The sequence below is a fragment of the Ahaetulla prasina genome, chromosome 5 (genome assembly GCF_028640845.1).
Source record: "Ahaetulla prasina isolate Xishuangbanna chromosome 5, ASM2864084v1, whole genome shotgun sequence".
NCBI classification, from domain to species: domain Eukaryota; kingdom Metazoa; phylum Chordata; class Lepidosauria; order Squamata; family Colubridae; genus Ahaetulla; species Ahaetulla prasina.
Genome location: NC_080543.1, coordinates 30,277,560 through 30,300,690, shown reverse-complemented (window position 1 = coordinate 30,300,690; position 23,131 = coordinate 30,277,560). Strand labels below are relative to the sequence as shown.

Below are 23,131 nucleotides of genomic sequence, written 5' to 3'. Positions count from 1 at the left end.
CCCAAGGGTGAATTTTTGCTATCAGTTCTCTGAACCACCTGCCACCATCGCTCTGGATCAGGTGATCCGGTCCAAACCGGGAGCATTTCACCCTGGTTTAGATTAAATACTTCCATATAGAATAGATGAAATGGTAGCACTCCATACATGTTTGTTATGATATTGTATATTGTAATAATACACATATTGTTTCTATGTATAAAATAAGCATTCTGATCACCTTTTTAAAAAAATAAATCATTTTTAACCTCTGGGATTTGTGAACTTATCTAAGGTGCTTCTCTTTATATCTTTTGCATTAAAATCCAAACATTCTCAATTATTATTTCATTTATAGGATTTGTATGGCTGGCCAACTCTTACTAGTGACGTTGGGCAGCAAAATTAAAAACAAGCAAACCCACCCACCCCCACAACATACCCCACCAGTACCCAAGGGTGAATTGTTAATTATTAACCTTCAATTGTAGCAAAACGTATCTCCCCCTGACCTAAATGCCTTGGGGAACAGCCAAGCCTTCAATGCCTTATGAAATGCTAACAGGATTGGATTCATCTGAACCTCCATGGGGAAGCTGTTACACAGGACAGGTGCTACCACTGAGAAGGCATGACTCCAGGGTCCAATAAGATGATACTGTGTAGAATAGAAGGGGTCTGGAGCATGCCCTCTCTGCAGGCAGAAACAATAGGAAAAAGGCAATCCTGCAAGCAGCTTGTTTCTAAGCAATGGAGGGCATTAAAAGCTGTTAAAACTCAAAATCTGCTATCATATGGAATGAGTGCCGTACGTTTTCTTAGAGACAATCTGGCACAGTGAATTATGCTATGGAGTAGCCTCATATTGGCAATGTTGCAATGCACTTTATTTGGGGCTGTCATCAATGGTGGGATCCTCCCGGTTTAACAACCAGTTTGGTGATTGTGCACATAAGCACGTGATGTGCGCTGCGAACGCATGCACAGTTTAAAGAAATCTTCACTTCCGCATTTCTTCGGAAGAGAAACACAGCTGAGGCCTCAGTAATCTGCTCTGCCATGTAAATCAGCTAAGATAAAAGTAGGAAAATAGCGCAAGCAGACAAGCGCATTTGATCATTCGGGGCGAACTGGTTCGCTCCCAGCTGAATGTTGGAGCTACCGATTCATCCAAACCGATCCAAACCGGTAGAATCCCACCCCCGGCTGCCATCTTGCGAGCAGTAGTTCGAAAGTGCAGGATATTCAAATTCTTTGGTCTTTCATTTTGAAGAGAATACTTGCTTTATGTATCCATGATTTCTTGACATGAACTTGACAGTGATATAGATGAAGGTGCTGTTTTGTGTCCCTGTATATAGTTTGATACAACCACTGGACTTTTACCTTGAAATGTTTTCATTTACAGACTATCTTCTTTTTTTAGGCATTAATTTAAGCAAAACTAAATAACTTAGAATACTACTTCTTCTTCTTTTTAAACAGATCCTGCCTCAGGTGTTGGACAGGGAAAAAGCAGGTAAGAAGCACTGATGCAGTGAGGATATCATTTGTTAAACAGTTCTTAGGAAAATTGACAGCTTATTTTGACAACCTGGAAAACCCTCTGAAAATTAGCATACAAGAGATATGAGAGGTAATTTGGAGCATTGATTTCGAAATAACTGATGGAGTTTATCTAAGCAACTCTTGTACTTGGTTACTTTGATAATGAGAAATTTGGCTATATTTTGCCAGAAATTAATGAAGTAAAACACATTTTGGGCTACTGCTTTCATGTTTCTCATCCCTTATAAGAAGACTTGATTCAATTCATCTAGATACTGTAATGGTTTATTTTTGAAATATATACACTAATCATGTGATTGGCTTGATTTTGGCACACTGGGTGAACCCAGCCAATTATAGTTTATTAAGTCAAATCACAAACTTTGGTAGCCAATTTTTAGAAAAAAGTAAATGTCTCTTCTTACAAGGATTCACAGATATTTCTTCTTCCAGCTTCATCTATTAATAATGTCAAAAAAGTAGAGATAGTAAATATTTGACAGTAAAGAATAATTTGCCAATATCCTTGTGAGTTTCTGGAAGAAAACCTATCCAGTATATCATGGCATAAAGTTCCAGGAATAAATAACCTTAAAACAAAATCCTGCCACAGCAGTGAAAAAAACTGAATTTTTAGTTTCTAAAAGCTACTTGTAATTCATGAGCTGTTGTTCAAAGATCATAGATTGATACCATCTAAAAGTGACAAGAAACATATATCAGAAAATAAATGTGAGAGGCACTATGGACCTGAAAAATATGAAAAGAAAACTTCTCTGTTTTTCCTGAATAGAATTAAATAGCAAACAATATATGTCAAAGTAATGTAAGGAATAGAAAGCACCCACTTGGTTAATTAGTAAAATAGTGGTGGTGCAACTAACAAAGATTTAAATGTTACCTGATTATTGCCACTAATCTGCAAAAGCCATGTTAAGAATTTGACAAATTAAATCTTATCATATGTTTAAAAAATACTGTTTTTCAAGGTATGGCATGCTGCGTATGTCAGAAAATGGTTTCAAGTTCACTGAAAGCAAATTATAACTATCATTTTAATGACTGCATTTTCTCATAATTTTAAATCAAGATTTAAGTTTGGTTTTTTTTTAAAAAAAGACCTGCTAGAATGATTCTTTCAGGTAAGCAAAAGTTTATCTAGCAAATTCTAGAGCTCATTTCTTTCTATCGGTATCTCTGACAGTATTCATTTGATATATAATATTTCTAGTAGCAGTAAAAATTATTGCCACTGAATTTGTAGGAATGCCTTTTTTTTTCTTTATGCACAAAGTGAGTTTTTTGCATACTTTTTGTGTGCAGGACTGCAAGTTTCCCCTGTTTATGGTGAGCCTTTTTGTGTTGTGCATTTCTGTAATTTTTTTAGACCCTGTCAATATTTTGCTTTACTTTCATGAAGAGCGGTATTTATGCATTGTTTTAGGAATGCAGTTGTAAGATTTCTTAGGGTGTTTTTTCCCCCTACATGATTGTGATGGTTTAGAAGTTGTAAGCATATGTTTGGGTTTATGTGTTTAATTGAACATTTTTTGCACAGTTTTGGTGAATTTGGAGAGCTTTCTATATTTTGCTTCAATACATTTTTCTTATTACTAGTTCTCTTTTGTTATGCAGCGTGAGAGAAATTGTCATTTGGCATTTTAAGTTCAGATCCCATTCTCTGCCTTGTGCAGGGAACGAGCTGCATATAGAAACAATATTTCCAACCCAGAAAACCAATGTGGAACTCAAGAAATATAGACAAGCACAATTTAACTTGAGGATTGATCCCCTTTTTGGCTTTTTCTGATCTGTTGAGTTAAGGATCTGAAATGTAATTGATCAGACAATGTGAAACCATTCCAAGTTTTGTTTATTATTCAGTTTATTATCTATTGCAGCAGAGATATTGAAGAGGATTTGATTCATAGTACAGTATGGTAGAAATGTAAATCCTCTCAATCTAAAAACATGTGGATTGCCTCAGAAATAGATTACCAATGCTAAAACAGCAACAAATTGAAGGGTAAAAAGCATTTGCAGTTTAGCTAGTACAGATGCTGATCCCTGTTGATCACATTTCAGAAAGATGGAACTTCTAATCCATCAGATCACAAAGGAATGATTTATTTGGATCAGGTTTCACCCAGGCTTGGGCTAATTACCAGAGGACTTTAGTGTTTAAGTGAATGGCTGAAGTAATTCATATGATTAGGACAGCAAGATTAAATTAGAAGGTCTGACGTAACATGCAAACAAATTGGCTTTGGGGATAGAATATGTTGCCTTGCATCTCTGTGAACTGGTGAGGCACTTGATTGGGTTGAAAAATAGTACAAGACTCTTAATGTACACTAAGAGTGGATTTTTAGACTATTTTGTTATGTCAACAAAACAACAAACTAGTTTAAACATAACAACAGACATAACAAACTAGTTTAAAAAATCAGACTTAAGGAACTAATCTCAAGTCATGGCTTTAAATTTGTATTTTTTGCCCAAATTGATCTTAGTTTGCTCAATTTGGGCAATTTACACCAATCAGGTATTTACACCAATCAGAACTAGCTAATTGTGGTTTAGTAGTAATATGTCATATCAATGCCATATTATACAGAAATAGCTTTGTAGAAAACTGAGGGTTAACCCTATCTGCCATTTATACTTGGCAATGTTATCATATTTGTGATATTACTTTTAATAGCTAAAAAGGCTGTATCTGAAAAAGGATCACAGAAAACTGAAACGCAATTCTAGAAAGCTAAGTATGCTTGGAATAATTCTTTCTTGGGTTTTTTTTAGAGGTTTTCTTGAGACATACAGGTAGTTCTTGACTTATAACCATTTGTTTAGCGACTGTTCTAAATTACAATAGCACTGGAAAACAGTGTCTTATCAGTGGTCCTCACACTTGCAGGACTTCCAGAGTTTCATTATCAAAATTTAGGCATCTGGCAACTGACACGTAATTTATGACAGCTGCACCATCTGATATTATGTGATTTCTATTTGTGACCCTCCAGCCAGCTTCTGAGAAGAAAAGTCAATGGGAGAAGCCAAAATAGTTTAATAACTGCATGGTTCACTTAACAACTGCAGTGATTCACTTAACCATGGCAAAAAAAATCATAAAATTGAGTATGACTTACTTAATAACCACCTTACTTAGCAACAGATATTCTGGTCCCAATTATGGGTAATAAATCCAGGACTACCTATAGTCTGAATGAGTCCTCCAGTTCAAAACTGCTGAGAACTTTTATCTAATACCAATTCATCCAATTCATCTAATACATTAATCAGGTAATACTTTATTTTAAAAGTTGTTTATGTTTAATTAAAAAAACTAGAAAATCTTAGAAAAGGTATTGTACTTTTATAATTACAGTATAGGAAAGGGATTAGTTCTTCTCAGAAAATGGCTATTATAATCTATATCGTAGAGCCGTGATGGTGCAGTGGTTAAAATGCAGTACTGCAGGCTATTTCTGCTGATTGCCAGCTGCCTGAAATTTGGCAGTTCGATTCTCACCAGCTTAAAGTTGACACAGCCTTCCATCCTTCCAAGGTCGGTAAAATAAGGACCCAGATTGTTGGGGGCAATATGCTGACTCTGTAAACTGCTTAGAGGGGGCTGTAAAACACGTTGAAGCAGTATATAAGTCTTAAGTGCTATTGCTATGCTATTGCTGTATGCACTATAGTATTTGCACAAAGAAAGGTTTTTAAAACTATTACACAGATATTGTTGTAGACCTCTGCTAATTCATGCAGTTTAATCTGTTAATTAAAATTAATTGATTGTTGAATCTTTAGTTAGGTATTACTTTTAAATTTATTATTAATGGATTTAATAATAATGAAAGCATTCACTATTAATAGTGAAAGTCATATAGTGAAAGTAAAATATAGGGTTAAGAAGAAATGAAGCATCCTCATGGGATAAATATCTTTTCTTGAGCAGCAGCTAGTTTCAATTTGCAAACTATTTACATGGTTAAAGTCAGGTCTCACCAGAATGAGAAGCTGGAGGACTGAGACCAGAATTCCTTTTGTGCTTTCTGTATAAAACCACTCCCATGTAGTTAGAACAAAAGTTTGCCAAGTTAGTTCAGTATCTTCTTCTCATTTTGTCAAAAGGGAAATGTGCCTCTCTTTGTAGAGCATCCTGCCTTATTTGTATTTCATTAAGCTTTTAAAAATAAACAGCATACTCAGCATGCCATTTCTTCAACAGTCCAAAAGATCTTCCAATATATTTATCAGAATCCTTTGAATGTTTTCTAGGAAAAGCTGCAGCTGCACATACTATACAGCCAGTTCCATTCCTCAGGGAAATCTTTCATAGTATACATAGAATTAATGGAAAGGTGGCTTCACACTTGAAATTGATTTCATTTCAAAACAGAATTCCATTAATGCAGTACTGGAACATCAAATCAATTAGTTAAAAGTGTGTATGTGTACTAAGTAATGATTTGACCTATGCTTGTTAACAATTACATAAATTAAATCTACTGTATATTCTGCATTTCCTCCAAGAGCTCAAGGCAGCTTACAAGCAGACCTCTCATAATTTTGTTCTCATAGCACCTTGTAAGGTAGGTTGGGCTGCGAGAAAGTGACTATTCATTGACTTTTCATGGCTAAAACTACACTTCAAACTGGGTTTTTCTGGTCTGGTCCAATATTTTAGCTACCTAATCCTAACTCGTTAACAACTTTATCATAGTGCTTCTCAAAGTTTGACAAATATATGGATATAATAGTTTATATCAGACATTCATTTTCAGTCACGGATGCTAATAGGTGATACATTGCTTCCAATGATATAGCTTGTATTCTAAGAACGCTGTAGCACAATATATGACTCACTAGATTTGTACATCCTAGTGACTCAATGTATTGCAACAGAATATCCACATTTACTTGAAAAATAATCCTTTGATTTCTTAATATTTGCTCATTGCATTTACATCCAATATATTCTCTGAGAACTCCACATATGGTACATAATGGTCTATTTCATTTTATCCCCACAATAATATCCTTGCTAATTTCTGCTCTTTTATTGAAATAATAAACTGTCCAGTTATACATTGGAGATTAGTATAGTGTGTTTATTTTTTCCTTTTTTATTTAAACTAACAGATTTTTATAAAGTTAAAGATTCAACTACAGAATTAAAAACACAACTAAGAAAAAAGCATTATAGAAAGACTTTTTAGTAATACTTTCTCCCCTTACTTTCCATTTATTTCCTAATTGCTCATCTAAATATTTCTATTTTATGTTGAACTTTGAAGGTTATTACTAACAACTGTTGTACTTATTTCATAATTAGTGATCAGATAACTCTTTTCTTAGAAACTATATTCCAAATGTATAATTGTGCCTTGTTGTGTGATGTGTAGTATATAAAGGAGCCATTCCTGCTTACATTTGAAAAGGCTCCTATTACAGAGATATATATTCTGGGAATTGAAATCCACACATCTTAAATTTGTGGAGGTTGAGAAGCACTGACATAGACTGTTCTGTTCCCAAGGAGAGACAAATAGTGAAGAGATCCAGCATACATACATCTTAGAATACATACAATGTGTCTCCGGAATGTTATTAGAAATAAAACACAAAAGGCCATTCAGTAAAATGTATTACTGTTTTAGTTTCTAGTACGGCATTCAAACATTTTCTGTAGATCGACTTCCTCTCTAAGGTATTCCTTCAGCAGCAAAGGAAATATGCTCAACCCTAAGGCATTTACTTGAAAGGCTTTCGGTTTTATTTATATATTTCACACATTTTGATCTTAAAATTGCAGGGAGAATAATGTTTTCTTTTACAGCTACCTGAAGGTTTATTTTCCTTGCTCTCAGAAGAACTAACACTAAAATTCACACTCATTTGCAAGACCTACAATCTGTCTATTCTACTACCCAGATTTATACCGCATGGGTGTTCCAAGAACTCAAAACCCATTCAAATTACTTGTTTTGTATAAAATGAATAATCTATCTGATGCTGAAAAACAGCTCCTGTCTTTTTGGCAGAAAAATAAGCAACTACTTGTAGATACCGCTCTCACACTTTTCTTGAAAAATAATATCCCCATTAAAATAAAAAAAAAATACTTGAGAAGATACATGTTTGGACCAGGAACTGAAGCTAAATATCATGCTATCTATTTTCATTACTGTTTTGGAAAAGTGGGAGGAGAGGAAGGAGAGGGAGGGGAACAGCTACTGTTAAGATTTCCAGATCTGTTTTTCCACTATGGGCTACTTGAACGCTAGTGTGAGTTTTGCTTCTTTGTTTTTCCCACAGTCAGTAAGACTTATCTGACAATGGAGTTAGTGTCAGCTGTCCAAAACGAACTGGGAGATACATTCCTTTCACCACTGCCATTGCTTATCATCAACACCCTCATTTTTTAAACTCCAGTTAATTTACAGGCATACAAGGTCTGGCTTTTTTTGCTATTCCTGTTGCTGGTTTCTGCCTTCACTATAACTCCACAAAGTTTTTTGGAATTGCACAGCAATTGGATTAAGTTCAAAAAGCCTACTGTAAGAGATGAACAGTAATATACTACAAATGTAAGTAGTACACATTTAGGATCTGAAATATACTACATTAAAAATACAGCAGTGGTGAAATCCAATTTTTTTTTACTACCGGTTCTGTGGGGAAAACAACGTTGATAGCTTCATCCTCTTGCATTTATTTTGTATCGGTGTCTTCTGAACATTTGCCAAGAAAGGCCTTTGGCAGTTTGCCTAATTGGACCAAAGTTGGTGATAGGACTGAGGAATTTGTGTTGGGAGGAATTTGCTTTAATTTAGTTGAACTACGCTGAGAATGAAGTAATTCTCAACTGTTCGAATAAAGTTTGTTTGTTTTTTCACTGACTGAGTTTCCTACTACCTAATTGGGCCTGGGTCACAACAGACAACATGTTTCCATGTTTCTTCAACTGAGACTATTTTTCTTTTTATCACTGAATGTACTGTCCTTTCTTGGTACATACTTCTGGAATGGGGCTAATAATTTAATAATTTATTAGAAATAAAACAGAAGTGGCAAAGAAGAGAACTTCTATTCCATTTTCCGGCAAAGCCCAAATGCCGTTGCTAGTCTTTTAAGCCTTATGGGAGGGACCAATCATCTTTTGGCCCTACTCCCGAGTTGTCCTCTTTGCTTGAGCTGTTCTTGCCTTCTTCTTCTTCTTCTTCTTTATTAATTTTTATACCGCCCTTCTCCCAAAGGACTCAGGGCGGTTCACAGCCAATATAAAACAATGACAATTTACAACTAAAACAGAGATTTAAAAACTTATTATATAAATGGCAAAATTTAAAACATTTAGACCTAAAAACCCCTAAAATTTATATTAAATTAAAATTCAATCCCTATTAAAATATTAAAATTTAAAATTTAAGCCAGTCCCGCACGAATAAACAAATACGTCTTCAGCTTGCGGCGAAAGGTCCGGAGGTCAGGCAATTGACGCAAGCTAGGGGGAAGTTCGTTCCAGAGGGTAGGTGCCCCTACAGAGAAGGACCTTCCCCTGGGGGCCGCCAGCCGACATTGCTTGGCGGACGGCACCCTGAGAAGTCCCTCTCTGTGTGAGCGTACGGGTCGGTGGGAGGTGTGGGGTAACAGTAGGCGGTCCCGTAAGTACCCTGGCCCTAAGCCATGGAGCGCTTTAAAGGTAGTAACCAGAACCTTAAAGTGCACCCGAAAGACCACAGGCAGCCAGTGCAGCCTGCGCAGGAGTGGTGTTACATGGGAGCCGCGTGCGGCTCCCTCTATCACCCCGCAGCTGCATTCTGAACTAACTGGAGCCTCCGGGTGCACTTCAAGGGGAGCCCCATGTAGAGAGCATTGCAATAATCCAAGCAAGAGGTAACAAGAGCATGAGTGACCGTGCATAAGGCATCCCGGTCAAGGAAGGGGCACAACTGGTGGACCAGGCGGACCTGGTAAAAAGCTCCGACATCCAGGAGAACACCCAAGTTGTGCACCCTTTCCATTGGGGCCAGTGACTCGCCCCCAACAGTCAGCTGTGGCTGCAGCTGACTGTACTGGGGTGCCGGCATCCACAGCCACTCCGTCTTGGAGGGATTGAGCTTGAGCCTGTTTCTCCCCATCCAGACCCGTACGGCTTCCAGGCACCAGGACAGTACTTCGACAGCTTCGTTGGGGTGGCCCGGGGTGGAAAAGTACAGCTGCGTATCATCAGTGTACAGTTGGTACCTCACCCCAAAGTCACTGATGATCTCGCCCAGCGGCTTCATATAGATGTTGAACAGGAGAGGCGAGAGAATTGACCCCTGCGGCACCCCACAAGTAAGGCGCCTCGCGGTCGATCTCTGCCCCCCCCCCGTCAACACCGTCTGCGACCGGTCAGAGAGATATGAGGAGAACCACCAATAAACGGTGCCTCCCACTCCCAAACTCCCCAACCGGTGCAGCAAGATACCATGGTCGATGGTATCAAAAGCCGCTGAGAGATCTAATAGGACCAGGGCAGAGGAACAACCCCTGTCTCTGGCCCTCCAGAGATCATCCACCAACGCGACCAAAGCTGTCTCCGTACTATATCCGGGCCAGAAGCCGGACTGGAATGGGTCTAGATAGACAGCTTCATCCAGTTATTGGGGTAGCTGACATGCCACCACACTCTCTACAAAGCGAAGGTTGGAGACCGGACGATAATTTCCCAAAATAGCTGGGTCCAGGGAAGGCTTCTTGAGGAGGGGTCTCACCACCGCCTCTTTCAAGGTGGCAGGGAAAACCCCTTCCAACAAGGAGGCATTAATGATCCCCCGGAGCCAGCCTCGTGTCACCTCCTGTGTGGCCAGCACCAACCAGGAGGGGCACGGGTCCAGTAAACATGTGGTGGCGTGCAACCTCCCGAACAACCTGTCTACGTCCTCGAGAGCCACAGGGTCAAACTCATCCCAAACAATCTCAACAAGATGAGTCTCCGCCCTCTCACCTGGATCATCCCAATTTTGGTCCAAACCATCCCGGAGCTGAACGATTTTATCGTATAGATAACCACTAAACTTCTTGGCGCGTCCCTGTAAGGGGTCATCCCGCACCTCCTGATGAAGGAGAGAGCGGGTCACCCGAAACAGGGCGGCCGGGCGGTTATCTGCCGACGCAATGAGGGAGGAAACGTAAGAACGCTTCGCCTCCCTCAATGCCACTAGGTAGGTCTTAGAGTAAGACCTAACTAGTGTCCGGTCAGCTTCGGAACGGCTGGACCTCCAGGTACTCTCTAGGCGTCTTCTCCGGCGTTTCATCTCCCTCAGCCCCTCGGAAAACCAAGGGGCCGGTTGAGATCTACGCCAGGTCAGAGGCCGCAAAGGCACGACACGGTCTAAAGCCCCAGCTGCGGCCTGTTCCCAGGCCACAACTAGTTCTTCAGCCGTGCCGTGGGCCAGATCCTCAGGGAACGGCCCAAGCTCCGTCAGGAACTTCTCAGGGTCCATCAGGCGCCTGGGACGGAACCAGCGTATTGGTAGTTCTTCTCATGCGTGCATTAGGAACAGGCTCCTCCTGTTCCTCTGCCTCACTATTGTCAGTCTCTGGAGGCTCTGGAATCCACACCTCACTCCCCGGATGACCCTGGCCTCACCTCAGCCTGTGATGCAGAGCCCTCATCCAGGCCTTCCCCAGCCTCCAGGATTCTTCCTCAGCCTCATCACTGTCTGACTACTTTGCCAGCTCCGCAGTCTGCTGGCGGACCACAACATTGTCAACCTGCAAACAAGAGTTAAGCAGTGGTAAGATGGGTGGTCAATACTTTTGATAAGCAAGCAAACTACTGCCAGGAGGAACTTCCTTCATTGGATTTTTAAGAAGCATCACTCACATTTTATTTGTAGAGCTGGTATTTCTGTTCAAAAAATAACTTTCCTTCCATCTTTCCAGATTATTTTTCTGTCATTTGAAGTAAGCCAACTAACGTGCTCAAGTCTTAATTGGAACAGGCCATTAAGCATGCAACTGAAGCACAATAGAGTTCTCAGCTAAGCCTTAAAACACTGAGATTACATTTCTTTTTGCGGACTTGTTAATATAACAGAGGCATTTATATTTCCTGCTGACTATAAACAATGAAATGCTTTTAAAGCTAATGGAATACATATGTTGGAGTCTACTAAAAACGTTAGAGGAAAAGCCTTTTAGAGATAGAAAAAGGCGTTTTGATCCTTCCATGGTGCATTTAGAGTAAATTGACTTGGTTTTCTTTTTAGGAAGACCTTGATTTCTCATATATTTCTATTTATTGTTATATACGTATATATAAACATAGAGCTCAAACTGCATGGATAATTTTTCTTCAGTCCTAATTCCAAATTAAATTTATAGGATGTGTGTGTTTTCCCCCAACATATTTGGATTGCACCAAATTAGAATAAAGCACTAGGCTTAACATTTTCACAGTAGGTATACACATGGATATTTGCCAGTGTGGTGACATCTGTTGCACTTCAAATTCACCTGACACATTCTCCAGCTTGTTGCCCTAGATTAGAATGTCCAATATCAGTTGCTGGATGTATTGTGATATCACCTGTGTGCTCCAGGCAACAATGGAGCTTGCCAGGCAAAAATGCTCTTCTCATTCTGATAAATGGATCAAGATTTTGTGGATACTGCTGAACCCAGCATCTCTTTTTATACTAGATATGGAAGACAAGTGAGTTTCTGTGTGCTTCCAATAATGTGAGTTTCAAAAATTCTGTTTAACGTCATAGTGGGATTAATTAGAAGACTCCATCATAATTTTTTAAGGAACAAGAGACAGACAGGTAGGTATGTGGAAAGTGATTTGTCATCTTCCATGAATTTTGGAAAGGAGAGAAGTTTCAGGTCACTGAAAGCTATAAGACAATAAAGTTTCAATTCCTATGCAGTTTTTTCAGAGATGTAGCTTATCCGGAATTTTATTTGAATGATACTTGAATCACCCTACCCTTTCTTGGAAGCTGGACTGCATAGAAGTCTTAGACTGCCCTGCTGAAATACAGGTAGTCTTCAATTTATGACCACAATTGGGACCAGAATTACCCTTGCTAAACAAGGCAGTTGTTAAGTGAGTCACATCCAATTGTGTGACCTTTTCTACCACAGTGGTTAAGTGAATTATGCAGTCTCTAAGCTTCCTCCACTGACATTGCTTCTTGAAGTTGACTGGGAAGGTCAAAATGGTGATCACATGAACCTGGGACACTGCAACTATTGTAAGTATATGTCTGTTGTCAAGTGCCCATATTTTGATCACATTATTGTGGGGATGCTGCAAAGGTCACAAGTTGTAAGTATTTTTTTTAAGTGCCATAATAATTTTGAAGAGTCGCTAAACAAACGGTTGCAAGTGAAGGACTATCTGCATCAAAGGACAAAGAATCAGCAACAATGTTTGTCCTACTATTTCACCAGGCAGGAGATGCTCTTTCTTGAACCCAGCACTAGATGGTTCTTTGGGGACTAGAATGGGGTGAAGAGGTCATTTTAGCAGCCCTGCTAAAATACCTTGCTTCCAGCCTGTTTCTTGCAAGGACTGGTTGGCAAGAAAGCATGAGTCTTTTTTCTTTTGTTTTTGTAAACTGACAAATAAATGGGTATCAAATGTTCAGGAGAGATGATTAAATCTTGCCCATGTTTGCAGACAGAAAATTGGACTATAAAATAAGTAACTTTTACAGCAAGCATCCAGCAATAGCAATCATGTTGTCACCAAAATATATGAGCATCTATCACCTCCTACTTGCCCTTTTATAAAGTGTGTGTTTTAGGTTCATAAAGTGATATTGTGTTGTACTATTTGTCATATAGCTGATATGCTGTTCGTTTTGCCAAATTATTGTTTTGTGCCTTAGACACTAAAGAGATCCCAGTGTAGAGCCTGACTTGCAATGCATTTCCGACTTTGTTGCTCAGGGCCAGTATTATAGCTAATGATCCATAATAACTGATAGTATTTATGATGCCACAACTATTATTTCTTAATCTTGAATTGGTCACCATCTAATGGCTTAATCTACCTTCCAAGATTGTTGTAAAGATAAAGTTTCATGAATAAAAAGTGGAATAAAAAGCATACTATTTCATATCTTATGTTGATCTTCCCTGCAGCACACAAACCAATATTTTAAGAACTTAAATGTCTCCTTAAGAATCTTAGTTTTCCAGGAAGACATCAGATTTACTCAAGATATAACTTGATGGAATATCTACTAAATTGTGGTCTCCAAAACTTGTGTGGTCCTAATGTTACTAATGTAGTGGTTAAAAAGTAGTTTTCCAATCTATGCCTGGACAAAGGCCTAGCAAATTCCATAATAAAACATGACATTTTCCCTACCATCCAGTTAGCAGTTTCAGGGGTAGCCTCATGTAGAACAAATCACGATGGTCATGCTTCTGGGTTATGAAGATTACAAACAGATCAGTACCATTTAGTCTGCTGTATTAATTGATTAAAGATGTTGACCAAAGTTTCTCCTTTTACATCATCATCGTCACTGAAACTTTTGAGGAAACTATAGCTGTGAAAAGAAAATTTATTTATTGTATCTTCCAAATTAAGGACATAAAAATATAGCAAGAATTTGTTTAGATTGAGCACCATCAAATATATATAGATGCAAGTAGTCCTAATTTAGTAATAGTAATTGGGACTGGAATTTCTAATTTCTTAGAGAGATTGCTGCTAAGGAACATAGTCAGAAAGCACAAGATCACATGATTGCATTGCTTAGGAATGGCAGACCCAGAAGTTCCTGTTGTTAAGTGAAAATCGTGAGTTGTTAAGTGAAGACATGGCAATTTCCTGCCAGTTTCCCACAAGCAAAGTCAAAGTCGGGCCAGAGGGCACTGTGAGTTTCCCACTTTCTGGCACCCTAGAAAGCTAGCTAAAATGGTTTTGAGAACTGCATGACTTTACCACTCTTTTAGAATTCCATCCTCTACTGTCAAGGCTGGTGCAGAGCACTAAACTGAGCTCAAAACAAGGCTGCTGAACATATGCTTGGAAGTTGGCAAGGAGATTCTTTCCCCTTTTTTCCATGCTTAATAAACCAGGATATCCCCCCTATAAAAGCTTAGCATCTCATTCCTGTATCACTGTCCTGATTAGTAGATGTTTTCCTGCATGTTATAAACCTCAGGGAGGAAGGCAAATTCTGAGGATTTAACCAATCATTTTCCTTAACATGCCTTTTGCACCCCAGATCAGGATATTTGGTTTAGAGCCAGTTTGATTTAGCGATTAAGGCAACCGGGCTAGAAAGTAGGAAACCATGCATTCTAGTCCTATTTTAGCCATGAAAACCAGCTGGGTTTCTTGAGCCTGTCATTCTCCCAGCCCAACTCACCTCACAGGGTTACTGTTTGGGAGAAAATAGGAGGAGGAAGATGTGTTGGATATGTTTGCTGCCTTGAGTTATTTGTAACAAATAATAACGGCTGGAAACAAACAAAAGAATCACCATCTGATAGCAAGCCAAAAGAGAAGCAACAGATGCAGGATAAGGATCACCAATGAGGGCAACTAATTATATGCTGGTGTGGTTATCGATTTACTCAAGGATGGTGGCTAATACTTTAACATGGCAATAGGGTAAGAGCCATAGTATAATTTCTTGATTGGTAGCCTAAGATTGAATTTTAAGAATTAACTTGACTTTTAAGAAAAGAATGGACCAAATCCACCAGAAATTAATTTCACAAAATCTTTCTGGTTTCACATGACATTTCCTGAGTTTCTGGTTATTTTAGGTTGGCTGCTGCTTCCAGAACATTTATAATTGGGTGTTTGCAGGTATGGCCGAAAAGGGCTGTTGACCCCTCACTAAATACAGCACCAGGCCTAGCCTTCTCTCTGGGTGGTTTGTGTCCTGAATCTTGAGTTTGGGGAACCAAGGAAGCTTCTTGGATGAGAAGCTAAAAGCCTTCAAGGAAAAACAAAAAACAAAAATCCAGTTGCCTTTTGAAAAAGCACTTTTGAGAATTCGGGAACATTTCTAACCAAGAAGGAAGCCTCAAAGTCTGAAGTTGGTTGCGAAGGCGGGTCCCACGCTGGAGCCAAGCTTTCAGCCCGGCAGGAGGAGAGAATTTCGGACTGGAACTGGCGTGAGGCTCTTGCTAAAAAGGAAAGGACCCCAGCCACTATGGCGGTGACCCCTTCGGGGGCGGTTTCCTCAAGACGCGCTGGAAGGAGGCGACCCGAGAGCGCAGCCGAGAGAGGAGAAACGGACAGGTCCTGAGGAGCCCAACCCCGCCGCACATCTACCCGGCGCCCTGACTCCAGAGCTCGGGCCAGCCGCCAACCAGCCGCTGAGGAAAATTGCAGCGGATCTCTCTGGGAGGCCGCCGTTGCCTTGAGTAAGGCGTCGGGGATTGCTTTGAGCGGCTGAGTGTCTCCGGGACTCGGAGGTGGAACCGCGGCGCGTCGGACATGAGAGGCGGAGGCTGCTAGGATGAGCTGGAGGAGGCGAGCGGCTAAAGCCCAGCTCCGGAGGACTTTCAGCGAGCAGCTCCGGGACTCCACGGCCAAAGCTTGGGATTTACTTTGGAAAAGTCTGGGCGAGAGGCGGCTGGCAGGTCAGTCGGGGTTAGATCCGCCGCTCCTTCCTGCGGGACGGGGCAGCCCGAGGTGCCTGCTAGCCTCGGTGCGCCGCGTGGACGCGTTGCCTGTTTCTTTCCAGCATCCGCTGGGTTGGACGGTGGGAGAGTTACGGGGCAATGACCCCCCGCGGGTTTGGCTTTTGCCTCGAGGGGCTTGGTTTGCCGTCTTGAAAACGGTCCGAAATCCGGGGAGTGAGCGCTCCAACCGGGCCAGTTGAATAGCAACAGCTACTTCGATTTATATACCGCTTCATAGTGCTTTACCCTCTCTAAACGATTGACACGGAGTCAGCACAATGCAGCCTCTTCGCCTAGGTGCGGGGAAGGAGAGGGGGGTCAGGTCGAATTTGTAAGTCTCGGCTGATGGCTTTATAGCAGGGGTCTCCAACCTTAGCAACTTTAAGCCTGGTGGACTTCAACTCCCAGAGTTCCCCAGCCTGCTTTGCCGGCTGGGGAATTCTGGGAATTGAAGTCCACCAGGCTTAAAGTTGCCAAGGTTGGAGACCCCTGCGTTATAGGGCTCCCCGCTACACTGTGGCTGCGTGTTTACAAGCGGAGATGACTCTGCGCTGCTCTGGCATGGACGAGTAGAAATCTAGCAGCCGGTTTTAGGACCCCCTGGATTTTTGGGCAGGAATAGTAAGGTAAATCTTTGGTTAGTCGGCTTATTATTACAATATTTTTCTCGACTCGAAGGGGATATTTACTACCCATGGACACTCAAATGTCTGTTATATATGTGTGTGTGTGAGGAATCTGCTACTTTCCTCTGGTCTTGTTTTTTTTCTACCTCCTCTACTTGCACGCTAGAAGCTGAACATTCAGAGTCTGTCATCACTTTTTCCAATTAGAAATGTTCATTAAAAGGCATAAAGCCGCAGCTCACAAAAAAGGTACAACCAGACTTCTTCTTCTTCTTCTTCTTCTCCTTCTCCTTCTCCTTCTCCTTATTATTATTATTATTATTATTAATTACTTTATTCATTAAGCATAAAACTCAGTCAACTGAACATTCAAAAATGCATCACGAATACCGTTGACTAATGGTTGATACGGGTTGCTGCCACCATCCTAGGTATCTATTATTATTATTATTATTTACTTTATTCATTAAAAATGAAACTCAAGTCAACTGAACATTCAAAAAATACATCACAAATAGCATTAACTGGTACTAATGATTGATATGGGTTGCTGCCAGCATCAGCATCATCATCATCATTATTACCATAGCTTTTCTCTAATAATCTAGGCTGTATGACTCTGGCTGTTCATCCCCATTTGGAGGGAATTCAGACAACACCACAGCGCACTTTTTAAACCACCTGTCCCAGAATTTGAGTAATATTAGCAGAAGAGGTATAGTCCCTACATAAGAATTGTCACATTCTGGAAATATTTGTTGAGGGGTAATTTCTGTGTGGCCATGGCAGTTAAGAATAAAATTGGATAAATCTCTATATATCCATGAAACATGAAGTTGGACTCTTGATATGTTTGCTATGTTATTTTCAAATTATTTGTTTCAGTTGACAATCTTGAATTGTTCATCTGTCATCCTACATGTGGGTTATGCACTTGTGTAATGCCCTGTTCTAAACTTTCTATAGTTTAGGATTGTTTGGTGGGAACCCCACCCATGTATACCACTGACTAGGAAGAGCTGCTAAACCAACTTCAGTTTGTTTTTGAAACCTCACAGATCAACACCCTTATCCTTCAGCTTCTTGTTCTATAATATTCTTGTCCTTTTCTATCTTAACTATACTGTAGTTATTCTTCTTGACTGATCCAATTTTATTTGCCTTTTTTAAAAAATTCAATTTTCTGCTTCCAAATCAAAGTTTGTCTTTACTTTAAGCCTGTGATATTTGTTCTTTAGATAGTTGCAGACACACATGACAAAATAATCTCCGTTTCTTGTTTTGCAAGTTTGCATAAACTAGAAGCAGGCAAAATATCATAACATAAATATATAGATGTGTTGATGAAATCAAAATATATTAAATCTGTATCTTCCAATTAAAGGAAATTTCCCACACAGACAAGGAAGAGTCTTGTGAACATTTTAAAAATAGTGCCTACTTTGGATCATGAAGGAATGAGTGGAAACAAAGAAGGAAGGGGCCTAGAATGGAGTAGTGTACATCATTCAGAGCCACTGTGTGTGTGTGTGTGTGTGTGTGTGTGTGTGTGTGTGTGTGTGTGTATTTCCTCATTTGGGTCATTTTCAAACTTGATCTTTCTTTTGCTGCCTTTGGCTCCGTTTTGTTCAGTTTCATCACAAACAGGGTTGGGTTTGGTTTTTTTTGACAAAAAGAGACAGACCAGCACAATCCTGACCCTCTTTATATTATTTATTTCTATTGGATTAAAACACATAAGATTCGTCTGATAAGACTTGGTGTGAGTAGATATACACTGACCAATGGTAATTACCAAATTGTTGTTTACTGTGTAAGTATTTTTGTCCTGCTCCAGCTCATACAACTCTTGGCAGTTCACAATAGAATAAAAGCATAATGAACACTTCTTAAAAAACCCTTAAAGTTAAACATGGGTGCCTGGTTACTACAGCAACCCAAAAAGCTCCACCTCCAAATGACCATTCAAATAAAATAGCCTTTACTGCCTTATAGAAAACCAGTGGAGGCCAACTATTCCCCAGCACACAAGGACTCTGCCCTTAGATCCATTTTCTCTTGACTTCTCATAGGGACTGGACCTTCAGCATTCCTTCACTGCAAGCATGTACATGCTGGACAGATTCTTCTGGAGAAGACAGTCCCCAAGGTATCCTGGAGCCAAGCCTGATACTTTTAAAACTATGTTAATCTTCATATTTTCCAATTTTAATACATGTGCTACTTAGATTTACAAATGAACCTCTGCATGATCTGCTTTAGATTCTTCCCCAAGATCACCTTCAGACTGATTGATCAAGTAGTCTTATATTATATTGTGTGTGTGTGCACGTGCACGTATGTGCAATATGTATGTATGTATGTACTGTATTTTTCCATCTATAAGACACCCCCATATATAGGACCCCCTCCACTTTTCTTACCCAAAATTCAGAAATCAATATTTTAAGCAATTGGAAGTTTCGCTAGTGAGGCTAGATTGCAGAGATAAGGTATCTAGGCAGTTTGGCAACCACGGTTCTCCACTCACCCCCACCCCATGTATGACGCCCCTCCATTTTTAGGTAAATATTATAAAGAAAAAGTATCATTTATACACGGGAAAAATATGGTATGTATCTTCACAACACTTTTTCTTGAGATGAACTGGTTTCTTCTTTTAGTTTAGCTTTTTTTTCCTTCTTCATTGGAACTATATGTAGCTATACTTCTGTTTTTTAGAAAGTCCTGCCCAATTTCCTTTCAAATTTGCTTCTCTTTCTCCCTCTCCCTGAGTGAAATGCATACTACTTTCAAGCTAAATTTATTCTGTAAAGAAGACATACTTTTCCTTGGTTTCAGGCATTACACTTTCATTGTAGCACTGAATTTTAATTTCATAGTTCAAGTCATTTCAGTCATGTTATATTTAAACATGAGTCAACTATTGATAAATGTAATTTGAGCCTTTAATCTAATTGTCAGAAACTCTACATATACACAAATAGATATTTAGGATACATTGAAATAATTTCTGTGAAAATATCCTTAGGACTTACATACATTTCATGGTAACTTAACAAAATACACTTTTATTTAACTTAAAAAATCTAATAATAAAAAAACCCTTAACTTTTATATAGAAAATTATCTAGTAAATACAGCTAGTCCTCGACTTATGACCACAATTGAGTCCAAAATTTATGTTCGTAAGTGAGACTTTTTGTTAAGTGAATTTTGCCCCATTTTATGACCTTTCTTTCCACAGTTGTTGGGGGAATCCATGGAGTTGTTACATTAGTAGCATAGCTGTTAAGTGAATCTAACTTCCCCATTGTCTTTGCTTGTTAGAAGGTTGTGAAAGGTGATCACATGACTCCAGGGCACTACAATAGTCATAAATATGAGCCAGATGCCAAGCATCTGAATTTTGATCACATGACCATGGGAACGCCACAACGGTCATAATTGTGAAAAACGGTCATAAGTTACATTTTTCAGTACCATTGTAACTTTGAACAGTCTAAATGTTGTAAGTCGAGGGCAACCTGTACTAAGAACATGTCACTCATGCTTTATATATGATTAAGATATAGACATAAGCATAAACTAGCAATTTTTTAATCGCTGGCCAAATATTCAATGGGTTGCATCAAAAAAGATATAATATTTTCACACTGCTATAACAATAGTCCTCAAATTATGGCCACATTTGGGGCTGGAATTTGCATCATAATTGTTTGATGTCATAACTTGAAACATCACATGACTGGACCCATTTTACAACCATTTTTACCATTGTCGTAAGTCGAATCACACAATCATAAGTGCAAATCCAGTTTAACCAATTGTGTTTTTTGCCAGAAACAGATCACTAGTTGTGATCATGTGGTTGCAGGATGCTGTAACCAGTCATAAAGGTGAGTGAGTTGCCAATCATCTGAACTATGATCATATGAATGCAGAGTTGTAACTGACTTTTTCAGAGACAACGGTTAATTTGAACTGTCATTAAGCAAGTGATGTTCAGTCAAGGATTAGCTGTACTGGGCAGATTGCATTGTTACAAGGGTATTGTGGTCCAGTTGTGGTTGCTACAATACAGGATGGATATTGAGGAATTAAAAACAATAAGAGGAGAATGATAATAATGGTAAGAGACTTGGAAGCTAAATCACATGAAGAATAGTTTTTAAAAATGGAGTATATTTAGCCTGAAGAAGAGAAGGCTATAGGGAGAAATGTTAGCAGTCTTCAAATACTGTACTTGATGGGTTAAGGTGAAGGATATGGTTGATTTTCTCTAAGTCCCAAAGATAGGACATGAACCAAAGGATAGAATCTTTACATAGGGATATCCACACTCAAAAAAAAGGAAGTATTTCCTAGCCATGAAAGCGATTGAACAATACAACAGTCAAACTTCTGGATTTGTGAATGCTCCAACACAGGAGGTTTTCAAGCAAAAGTTGAATGGGCGTTTGTCTGAGCTCGTATGAAGATTTTTTAACTTGAAACTTCTTTTCTTAAACTAAGCCATAGAAACTATTTTGATTGCATTGATTTCAAACTGGCAGGACTGGGGCTAAATCCAAGAGGATGATTTGTTCTTTATTTCTCCTCCCTTTGAAGCTGTTTGTGATTGATAGGTTTGGCATCAACCCTGCTTTCCAAGTTCTGTTTTTGTTTTCTTTCATTAAAAAGATTTTAATTACAAAAATGGGGAAATCTTCCAAATAAGATAATACATGTGCAACAGGGAGGGGGGAAAAGCATGGTAGATGCTGAAGATAGTTTTTGAAAAGAGTATTGCTCGTTGATGTAATTCAGTACATGAAGCTGTAGTTCAAGGTGAAAGGTGACAGTTTTCACTTAAGCATGAAAGCTTTTAGTGTTGCAATGTTATCAATTGATTTTTATCAATTCTATTAAATGCATGAAGATGGAAGTAATATGACTATTACAGATTTAGCTCTCGTTTCTTTCAAAAACAGAAGCTGGTGGGACCAAATGCTTTCTTCTGTATTCATCTGTGTGCATGCTAAGAACATTTTTGCAAATTCTCCAAAAGTTTACAGAGGAGGATAATTAGTTAAACAGAATTTTTCTATGGTGGGATTTGGTGAGAATGTGTTTCAGAAGACTTACCTGATGCCTAGCTACTTATTATTTTGGTATTTTGCAGATAAATTATATCTCTGACCTTTTAATGGATATTATTAATAGGTTATCAAAATTGTTTTACATGGGCGTTTTATCTTGTGTGTTTTTAATCAGAAAGTATCTTATAATTGATTGGCAACCTGACATTAGAATTACTGACATTCTGCTTTTCTCTGCTAAATAATAATAAATGATCATCTAAGTATATGATTTCAATTATGAAAGAAACTGAATGGCAGTGTATTCTATTCAAATTGATTTTGGAATTAATGTTAATTTTTGAAGCATCTGAATGTATTGATATAATGCAGTGGATGATATTATGGTATTATGTACATTGAGATGATATCAGAATCACAATGTGGAGGAAGAGCATCAAAAGAATCCTTCCCACAGGAAATAGTTAATGCCACTCCTGTTTCAGATATTCTGCACATTGTGAGTGTGTTTGCATGTTCATGTTTTGTGCCTAATGTGGGACTAGAACTCATGGTCTCCCAGTTTTTAGCCTGATGTTTTAACTTCTACACTAAAATTGTTGTTTACGTGCCTTTCACTTAAATCAATGAAAATGAATTTTATGATGTGCAGAGTATAATAGAGAGGCACATAATGCACTAGGACTCCTTTGGAAGGAATTAAAGTCCCAACAGATTTTCCTCAGCATTTTCTAGCCATATCAGTACGTGTGAATGATCCATAATTTTTTAAAAGGCTTAATAAGAGTACAGAATATATGTAAATTCCAAAGGAATTAATAAATGTACAATCCATTCATACTTGTCTTTAATTTTATTTATTTACTAATCAAATTTACTCACCACATAAAAAGCTATTCTGGGCAGCATACAACAATCCAATAAAACAACAAATATATAAAACAACCATATAAAATATAAAAATCCACATTGCTAGGTAAATACTATCAAAACAATATATATTTGTAATACCTTCTTGATTGCCTGCATCATATTGACATTGATTTGTTGGTATTTTATATGTTCTTTGGCTGACTTTTTCATAAAAGCAAACAGAAGAGATAAAACCATTCTTTTCAGCCATTTAGTTGCTCCCCTATAAAATGAAAAAAGTATTTGATAGCAGCCACCATTTTCAACAGGGAACGTGGGAGCTGTGTACTTAAAACATGCTATTCATCATTGTGAACT

General features: G+C 38.8%; 1 protein-coding gene across 2 annotated transcripts in view; it reads left to right on the top strand.

Moving 5' to 3' along the window:
- Window positions 1-15,617: 15,617 nt before the first annotated feature.
- STARD13 (StAR related lipid transfer domain containing 13) overlaps window positions 15,618-23,131 on the top strand; it is a 116,378-nt gene continuing 108,864 nt past the window's right edge. Inside the window, exon 1 of one of the 2 annotated variants that reach the window (XM_058185156.1) lies at window positions 15,618-16,152. In XM_058185156.1, coding sequence (XP_058041139.1) covers window positions 16,029-16,152 — 124 coding nt within the window. In that variant the 5' untranslated portion in view covers window positions 15,618-16,028. Of the gene's footprint in view, window positions 16,153-18,892; window positions 18,970-23,131 lie in introns of those variants that run through there. The other variant, XM_058185164.1, reaches the window with a different exon arrangement.